Genomic DNA, 20,185 nt, shown 5'->3' with positions numbered 1-20,185 from the left:
AGGTCGGGACTGTCGCGTTCCTCCACCCCAAACGTGCTCATCCATGTCTTTATGGAAAGATGTTGAGTGGAGCTGGTTCATCAGGTCATTTGGCATTTCCTTGTGTTTATTGATGTCCACTGGACACTGTATTGAAAATGATCTAAATGTGTGCAGCAGTTTGGAAGACAGGGTGAAATACAACTAAAGAGAACTCTGACCTTGAAAGAGGCCAATTGTCACTTGAGAATGGAAGCGGCATAAAACCTTGCTTCTAGTATTTTACTGAAAGGGTAGTTGATGATTGGAATAAACTACCAACTGACTCACTAGAGACATTCAATAGTAAATGGCTTCAACCTGCTTGGGATAAACATAGTCAGATAACAAGGTAAATGGGGATAAATTTGGGCAGCCTCAATGGACTACTCTGTCTTTTTCTGTCGTCACTTTTCTATGTTTCTATACTGCAGTAAGAAAGCAGTAGTGTAGAGAAATCCATCAAACTGGGAAAATACAGCATTCTATATTTTGAAACTTAGAATTTATTTCCCTCTCTATATATGTTTGTCAAGGAGAAACTTACCCGTCACTGAACAAATATCGCTGTACTCTTTCAGTGATGACAGAGGTGTGTTCTTGGTACTTTGACCCCAATGCCAGAGAGAGAGGATCAGGCCTGATAGGGAGATTTTCAAGAAAATTACACTTTCTATTGTTCTCTAGAAGTTTAGGACACAGCCTGACAATATATACAGTAGCTTCTTTTATTTAAAAACAAAAAAAAAAGTACTTACTGATTTTCCCAATCATATAGTCCTTAAAGCGAAGTTCCACCCAAAAATGTAACTTCCGCTTTTTCGGAACCCTCCCCCTCCTTCGGTGTCCACATTTTGCACCTTTCAGGGGGAGGGGGGTGCAGATACCTGTTTAAGACTTCCCCCCCCCCCCCCTCTGTCTCCTGGGAAACGCACTGTTCCCTTGAGAGAGCAGGGACCAGTGAGGACCGGCCGCGCCCCTTGCGCATGCGCAGTAGGGAACCGGGCAGTGAAGCCGCAACGCTTAACTTACTGATTCCCTCCCCAAGGATGACGGCGGGGGCAGCCAAGAGATGAGCAATTGCTCGGCCTCGGCTGCTGACATCACGGGCGCGCTGGACAGGTAAGTGTCCATTTTTTTTAAGTTAGCAGCTGCAGTATTTGTAGCTGCTGGCTTTTAAAAAAAAAAAATAATTGGGTAGACCTCCGCTTTAACCACTTCCCACCCAGCCACTGCATATGTACTGCTGGATGGGCGCTCTCTCAGGAACGTCCCTCAGAAGGAGGGGGATGTGCTCATGTCACCCGGACACGGCGCATCTCAGAATGGCAGGAGGGCTCTGTGATTGGCCCTCCTGATCACATGATGGCCGTGTGCAATCGCAACCGTCATGTGATGTAAACGGAGAACCGGTTGCTGGCCGATCGGCTCTTCTCTCCTCAGACATTAGTTGTTGTGAGGAGAGCGGATCTCTGCAGCCAGCTGGTGATCAGTGTGTATGAGCTGTTTTTACAGATTTGTACACACTGATCACCAGCCTAGTAACACACAATGTAAAAAATGCATGTCCCCACACAGTAAAAACACCTGTCCCCCACATATGTAACAGTAAAATCATATGTCCCAATGATCATTTGCACACATATGTCCGTGATCACCTGCGCACATCTGTACATGATCATCTGCGTACATATGTCTTTGATCACACAAACCAATTATTATACACTTAACAGGATTTTTTTTTTTTTTACCAAAGACATGTAGCAGAATACATGTTGGCTTAAATGTATGACAAAATTTGATTTTATTGGGGTGTTTTTTTTTTTTTTTTTAAATAAAGAAAGAAAATATTGTTTTTTTTTCCCCTCCAAAATTTCGCAAAAAAAAAAAAAACTGATTCGTGAATAAATACCACCAAAAGAAAGCTCAATTTGTGCGTACAAAATTATAAAAAATTTAATTTGGGTACAGCGTAGCATGACCGCACAATTGTCATTGAAAATGCGAGAGTGCTAAAAATTGGCCTGGGAAGGAAGGGGGTGAAAGTGCCCGGTATGGATGTGGTTAAAGATTTAGCAGCTACTTGGCTCCCTACCCACATTCCCCTGGCAAGAGTCTCTCGAACTGTTTATCTAGCTGTTGCACAACCATCTACCTTGTCCTTGTAGCCTTAGCAGCTTTTATGTAAGTACACATTGAAATGAAAGTAAAGCCACCAGAACAAGTGCCCAAGATTTCTCCTCTATTCTTGTTCTGGCGACAGCTGCAGAGTTTTGGATTTGCCATCATGGCAGTGGTCACCAGGACAAATGGAGAATGTGACTCTGCCCGGTAGGAACACAGACAGAAATAGGCCATTGCACACTGCAGCTTGAAAAGGCTCAGTACAGCAGTTTTTTTTTTTTTTTTTTTACTGAACTAAAATGCAGTCCATTGTTTAGAATATACCTATACACACAGGCACATAAGTGCTATGTATTCTTAAGTAAAAGGAAAATCTGTGTTCCTGGTCAGTGATTTGCTCAGGTATGTGCATATGATGAGCATAAATATGAATACATTTTTCCCCAGGAAAGTCTTGTTATTGTGCATACAAATACACTTGCATTTTAAACTAGGGGCTGCATGGGCTAGTTTATGTAAAACGTGTATTTGTAGTGATGCTCAACCAGTACTTCACTGTCAGGGAATCTGTATGTATCTTGTGAGTCAGACTACAGCAAGCTCCACCAGGAGGGCATTTAGTTGGATGACACCTTTTCCTTTTACAAGTACAGGAAACCTGTACAAAGGAAAAATCCGTACACTGCCATTGCTGTCCTCTTTTTGAAAATGCTTTCCGGCATCCATGCTGACACCTCACTGACCTGTAACAAGTATATCCAATAAATCGGGAGCTGCTACTTCACCTGCTGCATGCTTCCTGCTTCTGGTCTCTAAAGCCGGAGATCTCGATCTCAATCCAGCTGCTCTCCTGGCTTTCTCCCTCCTCATTGGCTCCCACTACCCTAAATCAGTCAGTGAGGATGGAGTGGGGGCAGGGTTGAGATACACAGCACGTGGCATGAGCATGCACCAGTTGTCGTCGTCGCCACCCCCCCCATAGTAAGCGGCTTGCTAGGGGGGTGGAGCGCTGACGGGGGACCCCAAAAGAGGAGGATTAGGACTGCTCTGTGCAAAACCACACGACTTGCTGAAGTTCAAACCGAGCATCAGAATGGGGAAGAAAGGGGATTTAAGTGACTTTGCATGTGGCATGGTGGTTGGTCTAAGAATTTAAAAAAACTGCTAAACTACTGGGATTTTTACGCACAACTATCTCTAGGATTTTCAGAGAATGTTCCAAAACATAAAAAAATATCCAGTGAGTGGCAGTTGAGTGGACGAAAATGCCCTCTTGTCCGAGGAGAATGGGCAGCCTGGTTCAAGATGATAGAAAGGCAACAGTAACTCAAAAAAAAAAACCTTGTTACAACCAAGGTATGCAGAATACTATCTCTGAACGCACAACACATCAAACCTTGATGGGCTACAGCAGCAAAAGACCACACTGGGTGCCACTCCTGTCAGCTAAGAATTTGCACAGGCTCACCAAAATTGGACATAAAAAGATTGGAAAAACGTTGGGTCTGATGAGTCTCAATTTCAGCTGCGACATTCAGGTTGTAGGGTCAGAATTTGGCATAAACATGAAGGCATCACACATCCTGCCTTTTATCAACAGTACAGACTGGTGGTGGCGTAATAGTGTTGGGGATATTTCCATGGCACACTTTGGGCTCCTTAGTACCAATTGAGCATCTTTTCAATGCCACGGCCTACCTGAGTATTGTTGCTGACCATATCCATGGCCTCCACATTCACAAGATCTCAGTCCAATAGAGCACCTTTGGGATGTGGTGGAACAGCAGATTCACATCATGGATGTGTAGCCGACAAATCTGAAGCAACTGCGTGATGCTATCATGTCAACATGGACCAAAATCCCTGAGGAATGTTTCCAACACCTTGCTGAATCTATGCCATGAAGAATGAAGGCAAAATGGGGTCCAACCCGGTACTAGCAAGGTGTACCTAATAAAGTGGCCGGTGAGTGTGTATACCCATAGAAGTCTCTAGGAACCTGCACATTGCCATGGAAGTGCTGCAGTAGCCATATCTTTGTTGTCACAAGTCTTTGCAGGAAGGGTTAGGCTCTTATTGCAGACCCCATCAGCACATTTAATACATGCTACACTCGGAGGCATGATATACAATTGTACATGAGCTGGGTGGTGACTATTAATAATAGCAGTGTGTGTGTGTTAGTCCTTTATCTGTGACTAGTCTCGGGAACACTGATGGTGAGGTTCCTCACCTGTGCTGTTGCCATTTAGTGAAGTGTTACTGTGTAAAGGTGGCAAAAGCTCCTTGAATGTCATTGTGAAATCATTTGATTTGAATGCCTGGCCTTTCTCTTACAAATATTCATTTCAGTATGGAACAGCAGCTGAATTGTGGTGTTTCTAGACGTACTGTGGCATTTAAGTGCCTGCAAATGTCTGAAACGGAAGAATATCAACTAAGTAGAACCAGCCACAGCCATTGGCAGTGATCAGAAATGTTTTAAAAGTGTTTTATTCAGCCTGAAATCATTATATTGACACAGTAGATTCTAAATCATCTGATGGGACCAACAGTCTAAGCAGCGCTTTACAACACGAGGGCAGGCCGTACAATTGCAATCCAATTCCATACAGTGAAAAAGGGCCCTGCTCCTTTAGAGCTAACAATCTCTAAAAGAGAATTAATACAAATGCACAAAGCATTAATACCTTATTTAACCTCTTCCCGCCCAGCCTATAGCAGAATGCGTTGGTTGTTATCATGACTGGGCGTCGTATGACGTCCAGCAGGATAACAGCCGTGGGGGCACGCATCGCGGCGATCGGTGGTGCGACGTGTCAGCCTGACACACCGCTACACCGATCTTGGTAAACCACGTGATCAGTCGTGTCCAATCACGGCTGATCGCGATGTAAACGGGAAGAGCTGTTGACCGACTTTTCCTTACTCGCGGGTAAAGGAGAGCCGTTCGGCGGGGGGGGGGGGTCTGCGCTGTTGTTTATCAGCGCAGCCCCCCTTCAGATGCTCGCCCGGGACCACCAGGGTTGGGCACTCACACTGGACCACCAGGTATGCCACCCTAGACCACCAGGGATAAGCCAATCGGTGCCCAGGCAGCTGCCAATCTGTGTCCATCCACAATGCCTGCCAGTGCCACCAGGGATGCCTATTAGTGCCCAGCAGTGCCACCCATAATTACCCTTCAGTGCCGCTGTATTGTCAGTTTGCTGCCTATCCTAGAATGCCCAGGAAGTCACTTGGCGGCCAACTGCGCATGCGCGATGCTTTCCAATGGATTCACGACAGTGCACACCAGTGAAACCTCGGTCGGCATTCCAGGCTCTTTCCTTAACATCCCCGTGGATTGGAGGATGTTAAAAAAAGAGCCAGGAGGCCGAGCGAGCGGAGCGAGGACGTGAGGCCGACTGGCCACTTTCCTCTAAATCCACGTCGCCCTGAATGCCGGGTTTGCTGGTGTATACTGTTGAAAATCCTTTGGAACGCATCGCGCATGCGCAGTTGGCCGCCACGTGACTTCCGCAGCATTCTACGATAGGCAGCAAACTGTGACACTACACCGCCTTATCAGTGCCCATCGGTGCTGCCTTATCAGTGCCCATCAGTGAAGAAGAAAACTTACTTATTTACAACATTTTATAACAGAAACAAACTTTTTTCTGAATTTTTGATCATTTTTTTTTATTTATTTTTTAGCAAAAAATGAAAAACCGCAGAGGTAATCAAATACCACCAAAATAAATCTATTTGTGGGAACAAAATGATACATTCTGTTTGGGTACAGTGTAGCATGACCGCGCAATTGTCATTTAAATGGCGACAGCGCGGAAAGCTGAGAATTGTCTTGGGCAGGAAGGGGGTGTAAGTGCCCGGTATTGAAGTGGTTAATGAATCTGTTTAGAATATAAAGGTTTATTAGTGAGCTCTCTGACATTTCTTGATTTCAGTATAAAAGGTAAGCTGCCCAGATTGTGCCGCTTTAGAAGTAGTGGGAGAGAGCGTTGAGTGGGTAGTATGTGTGATGGGACAGGAAACAGGGGGGTTGGGAGTCGGAGAAATCACTCACTTTATGGAGGCAGCAGAAATGCATAGACACCTACAGGAAGGGTTTAGAATAGAAATGCACACAAAGAGGAGGAACAAAAGAAAGAAGCGTGCACACAGTCATTCCCAGAGAGAGTCACACACTGACGCTACCAATCATTTAAATGACTGGCAATTCTACTCGTAAAAACACATTGTACCTGTCACTGAGAAGAAGCCTTGTGCGCCCTCTAGTGGCAGCCGAGAATGGAAGCTTACTGTTAAACTCATTTTCAGCTTTTGGGTGAATGGGCCAAGGCTGCAGGCTTGCTGTGTGTTTGGCTACATTTCTACATTTATTATGTATATACAATACTCACCGGCCACTTTATTAGGTACACCTTGCTAGTACTCGGTTGGACCCCATTTTTCCTTCAGAACTTCCTTAATTCTTCATGGCAAAGATTCGGCAAGGCGTTTGGAAACATTCCTCAGAGATTTTGGTCCATATTGACCTGATGGCATCATGCAGTTGCTGCACATCCATGATGAGAATGTCCCATTCCACCGCATTCCAAAGGTGCTCTATTAGAGATCTGGTGACGGTGGGGGCCATTGGATTACAGTGATCTCTTTGTCATTCAAGAAAACAGTGGTGAGATGATTTGAGCTTTGTGACATGCTGTTAGAAGTAGCCATCAGAAGATGGGTACACTGTAGTCATAAAAGGATGGACATGGTCAGCAACAATACTCAGGTAGGCCGTGGCGTTTGAACAATGCTCAATTGGTACTAAGGGGCCCAAAGTGTGCCAAGAAAATATCCCCCACACCATTACATCACCACCAGCCTATAACGTTGATACAAGGAAGGGTGAATCCATGCTTTCATGTTGTTTATGCCAAATTCTGACCCCACCAGCTGAACGTCGCAGCTGAAATTGAGACTTGTCAACGTTTTTCCAATCTTCTATTCGTCCAATTTTGGTGAACCTCTGCAAATTGTAGCCTCAGTTTCCTGTTCTTAGCTGACATGAGTGGCACCCAGTGTGGTCTTATGCTGCTGTGGCCCATCTGCTTCAAGGTTCAATGTGTTGTGCATTCAGAGATGGTATTTTGCATACCTTGGTTTTAACGAGCGATTTTTTTGAGTTACTGTTGCTTTTCTATCATCCTAAACCACACAACTGCCACTCACTGGATATTTTCTCTTTATTGCACCATTCTCTGTAAACCCTAGAGATGGTTGTGTGTGAAATTCCCAGTAGATCAGCAGTTTTTGAAATACTCAGACCAGCCGGTCTGGCACCAACAACAATGCCACGTTCAAAGTTACTTAAATCCCCTTTCTTCCCCATTCTGATGCTCGGCTTGAACTTCAGCAAGTCGTCGTCACCATATCTAAATGCTTGAATGCATTGGGTGGCTGCCATGTGATTGGCTGATTACCAAGCTAATTGTACCCAATTAAGTGGCTGGTGAGTGTATACTTCCCTGTTTGAGCCCTCGTTCACACTGAGGGTGGGATTGAAATCGTACGAGTTTAGCTGAACACGCACACATTTCAAACCGCCATTTCAATGCGAGTTTGGGGCGATTTGGCAGACATCTGTGCGGGTTCATGCAAGGATGTCTATTGAAATTGCCCTCAAATTCTCCAAAGGTAATGCAGAAACTCCTTTTGGGATGGTGCCATCGCAGGCAATAGGCTCCGATTTGGCATGTGATCTGACATGTTAAATCGCATGCAAAATCGGCCCAATGTGTGCTTTTTCTGCATAAACCTCCTTCATCCTATAGAATAGCTTTCTGTTGGGGAGATGGGAGCTGACACAAAGGCAATATCTACCAGTAAGAAACCATATAAAGAATCAGTTAGGGCTGAGAAGATACGGTCCTTGCCATCAAATGATTTACTTTCATTAGAATAGATCTAAACATTCATAAATACTTGACAATAGGTGTCCGAAGCCTGCCCCATTACATAACCCAAGTAAAATAATGAAGACGCTTCCACACTCAAATAGCAAAAAGGAATCTATCATTTTATTTATTATACCTCCAATTACATGGAAACGCATTTCTACAATACCTCCTCAGGTAGGACCTTGAAAAATTTAGCCAAGGAATGGTCATGGTAAATAGAAAGGAGGGTGAATGAATATAAACAAGAAAAGGGTGACCAGATTCTATAACAAGTCCGTCATAGTAATGTATACACTTGTGCTTATAAGTTTACATACCCTGGCAGAATTTGTGATTTATTGGCTATTTTTCAGAGAATATGAATGATAACACAAAAACATTTCTTTCACTCATGGTTAGTGATTGGCTGAAGCCATTTATTATCAATCGACTGTGCTTACTCTTTTTAAGTCCTAATCCCAACAAACTGCCCAAATGACCCTGATCAAAAGTTTACACACCCTGGTGATTTTGGCCTGTTAACATGCACACAAGTTGACACAAAGGTGAATGAGCATTAAAGGTAACCATCCTCACCGGTGATCAGTTTGCTTGCCCATCCCTCTTGGCAAAAAGCCTCCAGTTCCTGTAAATTCTTGGGCTGTCTTGCATGAACTGCACGTTTTGAGATCTCCCCAGAGTGGTTCAATGATATTGAGGGTTGGAGACTGAGATGGCCACTCCAGAACCTTCACTTTATTCTGCTGTAGCCAATGGCCTTGTGTTTTGGATCATTGTCATGCCATGTAGCCAATGACGGGTCGACTTGGCCTTGTGTTTTGGATCATTGTCATGTCATGTAGCCAATGACGGGTCGACTTGGCCTTGTGTTTTGTCATCATTGTCATTCCCCTTTTGTCATGAAGGCTCTGTAAAGTATAATGTTATTTATCTGTCAGTGTTGCTGTGATTTTACAATGGCACTATACTATTGATCACTATCTATTTTTTTACTATAGGGTACATTCATGGGAAATCTCCGAAGCCTACTGCAGTTTTTACATCAGACTCAGCCACACCCTGCTGGAGGCCTAAACGAGCTGCCAACACGACGACGTCCACCACGTCCTGTCAGGCGCCTCCTCCGTCGCCTCAGGCGTTGGGGACTCCTTCCTCCTCGTACCCAAGGGACACAGACCGAGACCCATCAAAATCAAAGTACAGGCTCATCGCATCTAGTGTCAGAGGGCAGTGATCCACCTTCAGCTCCACTGCTTCCAGTCAAGACCCCTTTAGACACTCCTGATTTTTCTGTTTCCCAGACTGATTCTGCCATTTCTCCTTTACCAAATGATCCCACTGAGGATAGGAGTGGACTGATGATGGGAATGGTGCAGGTGGTCAGGGAAAGAATTTTGCTCCCATTTAGTGGAGCGGAACAATTGGGTGCAGAAAGAGCTGATTGTGGTGTGGAGATAGACAGGCCTGAAGAAGAGGATGAAATGCTGTTGCTACCACTGGCAGAAAGCTTAGACAGCGAGTCAGAAGATGTAAGCTTGATTTCATGTTAACACTGCTTTTTGTTCTATCCTCTATATACACCTTTGCACAAAGTGGAGGGCTTTTTAATTCTGCCCACGCTAATAATACACTCCTAACTACAGTGCTCGGTGGATCTCGCCCCAACTTCTTATCCCCACCTCTCCTTGCAACATGTGATTCATGACAGCCACACAGATGGAGAGGGAAAAAACAGCACAGAAAACGGTCAAAAATAATTAAAGGGATGTCTTCTTGATCTGGATATTGTTCCCAGGTGGTGGATGTATCTCTGCATCAAAGACTGAGCAGATGACCAATATATTGTTTTACTGTCTGTGTCTCATAGACTTTGGCAATGATGAAAAAATTTAAGCATAGGTGTTCTGTGGATCTAAGGGGCCTGCTTCAATATAATTTCTCCCAGATGAGACACAGAACTATGCCCCACCTTCAGCTGTTTACTGGGTTTAGAGTGTTTGTGTACACCTCTAGATTGTGTACATAGGGCTCAGTTTAGTCGGTGTGGGGGCCAAGGTCTTATACCATCTGATTTGAAAGAGTCAGATACAAGTAGGGAGCAAAGAGTGTGGTGCACTGCAAATGGTGTGGTGGCATAGGTAAAGCAAATGATGAAGTGAACAAAAGGTAGACGACTAGACGATGATGCCTTCCAGTATCTTCAAAAACAAAGATCGTCACAAGCACATCGAAAGCTCAAATAAGAGCCGTTTATTAGTCACAACAGAAAAAATAACAGCTAGATTTCGGAAAATATAGCAGCCCCTTCATCAAGCAAGTCGTGACACCAGTACCGCAATTCAGTCATATCTAAAATATTTATTGCAATAGGACCAATGGAAGAGAGTCATAAATGCCCCTCCCCTGCTCATGTGTATTATAAAGCCTTATTTTAATGTTTTTAGATTTTAATTTTTTTAGCTCTCCGTGTCCTCCGTTGGTATTTTTGACCATGCCTCATGTTTTTATCTGTTGCCTGCTTATATTGCTTATGCTCTATCGCCGCTCCTTTTGACTGCACACTTTTTTTATTTTTTTATTATTGTCTGGTTGCTTAGATATGAGGTTCTGCCCAAGGTGCTGACTTCACTTCTGGCAGAAGTAGGAGCGGCCAGGATGGTGGGATGGCAATTACTATGGAGAGCCTTTTAAACTTCCTACTGTTCTAGGAATCGCATGGTTTGTATGTACATTCTCAATGGCGATTTGCGGCATGATGTACTGGGACAGGACACCGGAGCACAGACCTACTTTAGCATATTGGTGATCATATGTTTTAAGTTTTATTTTATTTTTTTACTTTCTCATTGGTCCTCTTGTGACTAAATAAATAATGCTAAACTGAGCTTGCGATGTGCTGGTGATCCTCGATACAGGTAGGGCCCACATGTCCTCACACCTTTTTTAAAAGAGATTTAACTGTGCTAACTAATAAACAGAGCAGAGCTCTGCAATATCCAGCGGCGGTGCAAAGCGGAGTGTGACTGAATGCCTGAGAGGGCATAAAGCCTTTGGTGTAAAAATAGAAAGGTAGCATGGGGAATTTCTAACTCCTATAGGGAAGACCATGCAGAACAGCTGTGTGCAGTGGTTGAGACAATTCTGCCGGCTTCTCTGCTTTTTGACTAAGATCAAGTGACGTTTGCAGCTTCAGTGGGAACCCCTCTACTGATCAGACATTAAATTGCACTAATTAAAACCTTGCAGGTCCTGTGAATATGTTTAAAGTAAAAAGTAATATGGTGAAAAATGTCACGCATGTATGCAGTGCATTAAAATAACTGGCATAAGGGGTGAGCATTACAGTGAACATGTTCACATAGCAATTTGGGAGTTGCAATTGTTCTTAAAGATGTAGGCTCTGGGGCTTTCATCCGAAATTTTTCTTTACCACCTGATGAATTGCAGTCACGATAAAAATCGCTGATCGTCGCCATTACTGGTAAAAAAAAAATATTAATATATATGCCATAAAACTATCCCCTATTTTGTAGAAGCTCTTTTGCGCAAACCGATTAATAAACACTTTTTGCGATTTTTCTTTTTCTTATTTTTTTTCTTTTTCTTTTTTTTTTTTACCAAAAATATGTAGAAGAATACGTAGCGGCCTAAACTGAGGGAAAAAAATTTATATATATTTTTTGGGGATATTTATTATAGCAAAAAGTGAAAAATATTGCATTTTTTTTTTTTTCAAAATTTTCGCTCTATTTTTGTTTATAGCGCAAAAAAAAAAAAACTGCAGAGGTGATCAAATATCACCAAAAGAAAGCTCCATTTGTGGGGGGAAAGGGACGTCAATTTTGTTTGAGAGCCACGTCGCACGACCGCGCAATTGTCAGGTAAAGCGACGCAGTGCCGAATCATAAAAAGTGGCCCAGTCATTTAGCAACAAAATGGTCTGGGTCTTAAGTGGTTAATAAAGGCAAATAGACTGTGTGCATTTTGCAATGCTCCAGAATTTAGTAATGAGTTGAAGCTTCACTTTGCAAATCACATGCAAGTAAAATAAAATTTATTTATTTTTTGCTTGCATGTTATTGGATGATGGAAGTCAGCAGATCTTCCCCTCATTTACTAAGCTCTGGAGCAACTGCACTTGTAAAATTACTTTTAGTAAATCCACCCCCTTGTATGGATGTATTTTGAAGCCAGCAAAGATGTGTGAATGTGTTCAACATATAAAAGTAAATCTGTGACAAAACCAAGCAGATACAGTACAGAAAGCTAAATAAAGATATGCAAATCTCAACTGTTTCCCACCATTCACTTCTGTTTGCTGCCTTGTTAGATTTTTATTGTGATCAACAACTATCAGTAGGGAAGTAAGAAGGGACGAGACCAAGCTTTGCTGTTGAGATTTGCATATAACATTTAGGCTCTATTCACACCTAGGCGTTTTAACGCCTGAAGCGCGACGCTACAATACGCCAGAGGGTCGAAATTACATTATTCTCTATGGAGACTGTTCACATCTCAACGACGATCGCCTGAAGCTCAAACAAGTCCCGGACCCTTTTTTGTCGCGCGTATCGGGCGGTTTGGGCGTATTTGAGCGTTTCCATTTCCCATAGAAAGTAATGGAAACGCTCGATTCAAGCGACTTGCGCGACAACGGGCGTTTGCTACGGGCGTTTCGTCGCTTAAATCAATAGAACTTTTCACCCAGGCAGAAGATTAAAACAAATCTACCAACATAGCAACAAGTGATGAAAAGATGATAATTTTTCCTATTGGCCACAATAAAAAAACGTCGAAGTACAAAAACGTCGGACAACGCTGTATGCAAACGCGCAAATAAGCATGAATACACGCAACAAAACGCCGGAAAAAAACGACCGAACGACCGACGCTCAGGTGTGAATGCAGCCTAATACAGTTGAACCTCGGATTACGAGCATAATCCGTTAACGGAGAATGCTCGTAATCCAAAGTACTCGCATATCAAAGTGAGTTTTCCCATTGAAGTCAATAGAAACCAAAATAATTAGTCCCGTATTGACTTCAATGGGATGCAATACCGCATGTGGCCAGAGGTGGGGAGGTCCCGAAAAGGCCCAAGGACACTTCGGCTCGTTTCCTGTGCCCCCGTACCTCAGGCTAAATGAGGTACTGCAGGACTATTTTCGGCTCTGCTCGGCTTCTGCGCCCCCATACCTCAGGCCAAATGAGGTACTGCAGGCCTATTTAGCTTGAATTCTGCTCATCTTGCGAGTCAACACTCGCAAACCGAGTCAGAATAAAAAAAAAAAAAAGTTGCTCGCAAATAAAAACGCTCTCGAACCAAGTTCCTCTTAAACCGAGGTTCCACTGTACCTTTAATGTCTGGTTGTATAGGTTATTATGACACTTGTCTTTCACTGATGGTAACTTTAGCGTATGCATTTTTTAAACTTACCTTTTGGTTTAAATTTTTCGGGATTGTGCCAAGTATACGTTTTTGTTTGTTTTTTTCCCAACAAGCCTTTTCTGTTGATGCAATCCCAATGTTGATTTAATATCCTGTATCTATCCTTTTTTTTTTTTTTTTTTTTTTTTTGGTGAAATCTAACATACACTGCTTGTCTGCTTTCACTTTGGTTCCTTCAATTTCCAGAAACGCAGTTTGTATCGACAATCAGATGGTTGAAATTTCTCTTTTGATTTCCTCACCATCTACAAAAAGGAGATATTTTGAGCAGGTCTTCTCAAGGTTGTTTGTGTGGAAACAAATTAAACATATATTTTTTTATCAAAAAAAAAAGTATTCTTAAGTATTCCTTTTATCTTCCGTGAACCAGACATGAGGCCCACACCACATTGAAACGGCTTCCTGTCTGCAAATGGATCGTTCACACAGGAATTGCAGATGTATATTGCTGTGTTCACATATAGCCAACATACAAACAACTCCTACAATTGTATGATGTTCTAGCTGGCTTTCATTAATGATTGGTGTGGGATTGTATGCAGGGCTGTCTAAATTATTTATTTTCTGTGGTTATGTAAAATAAGAAATAAATCTTTATTGTGCTGAAACATTTTGTGAGTTCTTCTTGACATGTTCTTTATCGGCTTTGAAAAAAATGGTGTCTACAGTTAAAGCTGACATCCACATATTGTATTTGCCAACTGGTTCACCATTGTGTGTAGCCACTTTGGTGATGTGTACTCCTATGCCAAACATGATAGTCAGAGGGGTGACTCCACTTTCTCTGTGGCCTCTCTCACGTGGGCCTAAATATACGTCAAAAACAAGCATTTTTACTTTACTTTTTTTATTCCATTCTCCTGTACCACCTGCCAACACACTAGGTAATTAAAACAATGACAGGCGGGTGGGACAGTACACACGTGTGTTAGGGCAGTGGCCATTAACCCTGTCCTCAGGGCCCACTAACGGGCCAGATTTTACAGTGCCTTGCAAAAGTATTCGGCCCCCTTGAACTTTGCGACCTTTTGCCACATTTCAGGCTTCAAACATAAAGATATAAAACTGTAATTTTTTTTTTTTTGAAGAATCAACAAGTGGGACACAATCATGAAGTGGAACGAAATTTATTTGATATTTCAAACTTTTTTAACAAATAAAAAAGTGAAAAATTGGGCGTGCAAAATTATTCAGCCCCCTTAAGTTAATACTTTGTAGCGCCACCTTTTGCTGCGATTACAGCTGTAAGTCGCTTGGGGTATGTCTCTATCAGTTTTGCACATCGACAGACTGAAATTTTTGCCCATTCCTCCTTGCATAACTGCTCGAGCTCAGTGAGGTTGGATGGAGAGCGTTTGTGAACAGCAGTTTTCAGTTCTTTCCACAGATTCTCGATTGGATTCAGGTCTGGACTTTGACTTGGCCATTCTAACACCTGGATATGTTTATTTGTGAACCATTCCATTGTAGATTTTGCTTTATGTTTTGGATCATTGTCTTGTTGGAAGACCTCGCAGAGGTGATCAAATACCACCAAAATAAAGCTCTATTTGTGGGGGAAAAAAAGGACATCAATTTTGTTTGGGAGCCACGTCGCACGACCGCGCAATTGCCAGTTAAAGCGGCGCAGTGCGGAATCGCAAAAAGTGGCCTGGTCCTTTTAGCTACAAAATGGTCCGGGGCTTAAATGGTTAATGCTATATCCTTGGAGACCTGCATGTCAACTTGTCACATTTCTTTGCCTGTGGTAAAGAGGTAGAGGAAAGGAATATAGTGCAGTCACCTCCCTAACTACAGCCTGCTGACTGTACAATGAAAGAGCAGCAACACATTGATGTCATCAACTTTGCTCTTCCTGCCTGTGAGCAAATACTGTATGCATGTAGCAGTGCCTGATTGGCTACTAGTACTGCTCTGGCCTCTCCCAGTTTGACTGCTACTATACAGGGGGTTACATGACAGCAGATTTAGGTACATATACTAGTTGTATACAGAAATACACTAAATTTCGTTTACATTAACGCACAAGTGCATTAAGAGTTCCTGCACACTAGTGCATTGCAGTAATGTGGGGTAAAACATGCACATACACAACTTGCAGCAACACGACATGCACGTGGTGATGTGCAGTGCCATTCATTTTGAATGGCACCCCATTGCACTTCCACAAACACCAGAGTTTACAACATGAAATGTGCTTTGCACTGAAAAAAGGGAGCATGCACTATACATACATTTGCAAACACTGCTGCTGATGTATCAGCAAAGGATGGTACAAGTGCTATAAAGCACTCGTTCACATTGAACACTGCTTTGAAATCGTGCAACTTCATCTGAAATTGCACGATTTCAATGCCGAATTGTCAGGTCTGACTTCAATAGACTTCTATCTGTGTGGCTTCATGCACAGATGTCTATTGAAGACGCACCTGAAATCTTGCAAAAGTAGTGCAGGAACTACATTTGCAAATCAGTGCAGCGTCGCACCGATTGGAACGGTGCCATTGCCAGGAATAGGCTGTGACTTGTCATGCAATTTGACCTGTCAAATTGCATGACAAATCACTGCAATGTGAATGATAGGGATGAGCTTTATGTTCGAGTCGAACATTGGCTGTTCGCCCATTCGGAGAACAATTTGGGGTGTTCGCGGCAAATTCGAAAAGCCGCGGAACACCCTTTAAAAGTCTATGGGAGAAATCAAAAGTGTTAACTTGCATATTAACCTTTAAAATAAAATTATTGTCATAAAAAGTGTTTGGGGACCTGGGTCCTGCCCCAGGGGACATGTATCAATGCAAAAAAAAGTTTTAAAAACTGATGTTTTTTCGAGTACAGTGATTTTAATAATGCTTAAAGTGAAACAATAAAAGTGAAATATTCCTTTAAATTTCATACCCGGGGGGGTGTCTATAGTATGCCTGTAAAGTAGCGTATGTTTCCCGTGCTTAGAACTGTCCTTGCACAAAATCTCATTTCTAAAGGGAAAAAAAGTAATTTAAAGCGGATGTCTGCTCAAAAAAAATTTCTTTATCGTACATCACGGGACACAGAGGAGCATAGTAATTACTATGTGGGTTATAGAGAGTACCTTCAGGTGTGGACACTGGCACGCCCTTAAGGCAAGAAGTTCCCTCCCCTATATAACCCCTCCCATACCGGGAGTACCTCAGTTTTTTGCCAGTGTCTAAGGTGTTGGTCACGAGTGAACATGTGCTCCAAGGAGCTCCACTGGAGGGATCCATATTGGATGTAAAAAGCCTCCATGAAATCCAGATCCGTCCAAAGTGCTTCTGAGCCAAAGTGGACGGTACCCGGGCCCCGGTTAAGAAGAACGGGGTTTGGCCTGTAATGCTTCTCTTTGAGAGCTGGATCCTGGTTATTCAGTACTTTGGTCAATTTCCTAATACCAAAAGTCTACTGACAGGGTGCGATATGGGTCCAGGGGTGTGGTGTTCCTGTCCATGGACCCCGGTCCCTGAAGGTCTACAGACGCTGCTCTCCGTGATGGGTGAAGATTGGACTGTCTGTTTATGCAGAGTCCTGCAGCGTTGGCTCAGGTAAGTGAAGGTGCTTCAGGACTTGGTCCTAGGAGTAACCTTCCTTTATTTGAGCCATTATGGTTGCCTAAGCTATCTGTCTGTGCTTCTCCTATATGGTCCTGTGTGTTGTGGGGAGGAGGGGTATCTCTAGTCAGGTAGTTAGCCCCTCCTGTGCAGGTTAAAAGTTGTCCAAAATGTTTGGCTTCACTTGGCTTACCTGGTCCTCACATGGAGCTGCGGTGTTCCATCCTCATGCATGAGCGCGTAGCGTCATGCGCGCGCGACATTGATGTGTCTTAGGCGCGCGCGAATGAACTTTTTTGTACGCTGCTTCGGTGTGCATGAATGTGCGCGGCGTGGTCTGTGAGATGCGTGTGACGACATGTGTGCGCGTGCGGCTACGTGTGCGCGCGTAGCCTCGTGGTGCACGCCTAACAGCGGCGTGCGCATGCGTGCAGGGGGTCTATCTCAGCTGTTCTCTATGAGACTTGAGATTACAGGACAGAGCAGGTCAGGTGATTTACACCTAGTCCTTATATGCTCCAGTCCACCTAACTGGTTCTGGCTGACGGTGGACACAGAGATCTTGTGCACATACTTTCAGTATTTGGTACTGTTGGTGGACAGTGACATCCGCTTAAGGCGCATAGTGGGCTCTGCACCTTGCCAACCATCAAATAGCAGCGTCAGTGCTGGTCTATAGGTTCGCAAGTAGTTGCAACTATTGTGAGTACCTCAGCTTTATCATGGCTAAAGGCTCAGGGACTAGAAGCAAAAAAGCAAAGGGATCGCCATCTGGCTCAGAGGATCTCGGGCATGCTCCTGCGGCTGCTCCTGATAAATTGGAGGAGGCCCAGGGTGAACCATCAGGGCTGTCAGATGCCTGTTCTGCCCTTGTCCCACCTGCTCCAGTTTTTGTGACACAGGAGGCTCTGGCCTCAGCTATGGGGGGTCTGGAGCAGAGATTAGCGACCTTGATTGCATCCTCTCTCTCAAGGGAAAAACGCACAAGGTCCCCCTCTCCCTCTGAGGAGTCCCTCGATTTGGGGCATGCATCCTCAGAAGAGGTTGATTTACCCTCTGGAGATCTGGCAGAAGGTCAGTTGGAAGTAGTGGACTCTGAGGATTCCACTTTGGGAGAACCCTTTTCGGCGTCACAATCCGAAAAATTGTTGGTCCAGTCCCTCACTGAGATGGTCCGTTCGGCCTTCAAGTTGCCACTTTCAGAGCCAGCTTCTAGTGCAGTCTCATCTTTAGGCTCCTTAAAAACTCCTCAAGCTAATTATTCCTTCCCGGTTCACCCCCTGCTGGAAGGGCTTATCTACAAGGATTGGGAACATCCAGATAGATATTTTCTTCCTCCTAAGAAGTTTTCGGTTTTATACCCCATGGAGGAACAATTCACTAAAAAATGGGGCATCCCCAAGGTTGACGCAGCTGTGTCCTGCGTAAACAAATCTTTGACCTGTCCAGTAGACAACGTTCTGGTATTCAAAGATCCGACAGACAAGAGATTAGAGACATTATTAAAAACCTCTTTTGCTTCGGCTAGAGGAATAACCCAGCCTGCAATTGTGGCTATTGGGATTTGCCAGGCCTTGAAAGACCAGTTTAAGGGGGTCTTAAAGGAATTGCCGGCACAACAGGCCCAGAATTTGGCTGAGTTTCCCAGAGCATTATGTTTTGCCATAGATGCTATCAAGGACTCCATTCAGCAGTCCTCACGTCTCACTCTCTCGCTAGTTCATATGCGCAGGTTACTCTGGCTGAAGAACTGGTCTGCTGAAGCCCCGTGTAAAAAATTACTGGCGGGGTTTCCCTTTCATGGAGAGCATTTGTTTGGGGAAGATCTGGATGCTTATATTCAGAAAATTTCCAGTGGCAAAAGTACACTTTTGCCAGTAAAGAAAAGGTTTAGGGGTCCCCCCTCCTTTAAGAGATCCTCCTCTCCTATCCCTAGTACTTCCGGTACCAGGCAGTTCCGACGGCCTCCTGGACGATTCAATACAGGTGGGAAGCCACAGGGCCAGCCTCAGGCTTCCAAAAAGCCTTGGAACCGAAAGCCACAGGCCAAGCCAGCATTATGAAGGTTCTCCCCCACTCAGCCGGGTGGGGGGAAGGCTTCAGCTGTTTGCGGAGGCTTGGCTAGACAGGATCCAAGACAGGTGGGTCCTCTCTACGGTCTCCGGGGGCTACAAGCTGGAGTTGAGCGAATTTCCTCCACCGCGCTTCTTAACCTCGAACGTCCCAAAGGACCTCGGCAAAAGAAGGTCCTTAGCATTGGCCTTAGATCATCTGTTATCCCAAGGGGTAATCAGAGAACTGCCAGTGGAAGAACAAGGTTTGGGGTTTTATTCCAATCTCTTCACTGTCCCCAAACCAAACGGGGATGTAAGACCCATCCTGGACCTCAAGGCTTTAAACAAGTTCCTAAAGGTCCAATCATTCCGGATGGAATCGATCAGGTCAGTGGTGGCCTCCCTGCAAGGAGGGGAACTACTAGCGTCCATCGATATAAAGGACGCATACTTGCACGTTCCTATCTTTCTCGACCATCAGAAGCTGCTTCGCTTCACGGTAAATCAGCGCCACTTCCAATTCGTGGCCTTACCTTTTGGTCTGGCCACCACTCCTCGTGTTTTCACGAAAGTATTGGCTCCACTGTTAGCCTATCTAAGGTCTCAAGGCATATCCATAGTAGCCTATCTAGACGACCTATTGGTGGTAGACCGGTCGGTGGCCGATCTAAACTCAGCGGTACACAGAACCGTAAAATTTCTGGAATCCATGGGTTGGGTTCTCAACCTGGAAAAGTCAGCCTTAATGCCTGTGCAAAGGCTCGAATATTTGGGTCTACTCATAGACACAAAGCTAAAAAGGGTCTTCCTGCCCCAAAGGAAGTTCGAGGCTTTAAGAGAACTAGTTCAACTAGTCAAAGCAAAGCGTCAGCCTCCCATTCGCCTCTGTATGAGGTTACTGGGAAAGATGGTAGCCTCGTTCGAGGCCGTTCCATTTGCGCAGTTCCACTCAAGGGAGCTTCAACATGCCATTCTGTCTGCTTGGAACAAAAAGGTTCAATCCTTGGATCTCCCTATGTCTCTCTC

General features: G+C 44.1%; 1 protein-coding gene across 1 annotated transcript in view; it reads left to right on the top strand.

Moving 5' to 3' along the window:
• Positions 1–11,152, top strand: part of LRP10 (LDL receptor related protein 10) — a 29,414-nt gene extending 18,262 nt beyond the window's left edge. The window contains exon 5 of the mRNA XM_040354310.1: positions 9,089–11,152. Within this exon, the coding sequence (XP_040210244.1) occupies positions 9,089–9,640 (552 nt within the window). The 3' untranslated portion in view covers positions 9,641–11,152. The remainder of the gene's footprint in view (positions 1–9,088) is intronic.
• The last annotated feature ends 9,033 nt before the right edge of the window (positions 11,153–20,185 follow it).

Source organism: Rana temporaria, chromosome 1, assembly GCF_905171775.1.
Source record: "Rana temporaria chromosome 1, aRanTem1.1, whole genome shotgun sequence".
NCBI classification, from domain to species: Eukaryota; Metazoa; Chordata; class Amphibia; order Anura; family Ranidae; genus Rana; species Rana temporaria.
Note: the sequence above shows the minus strand (reverse complement) of the source record. Positions and strands in the feature narration are given on the sequence as shown.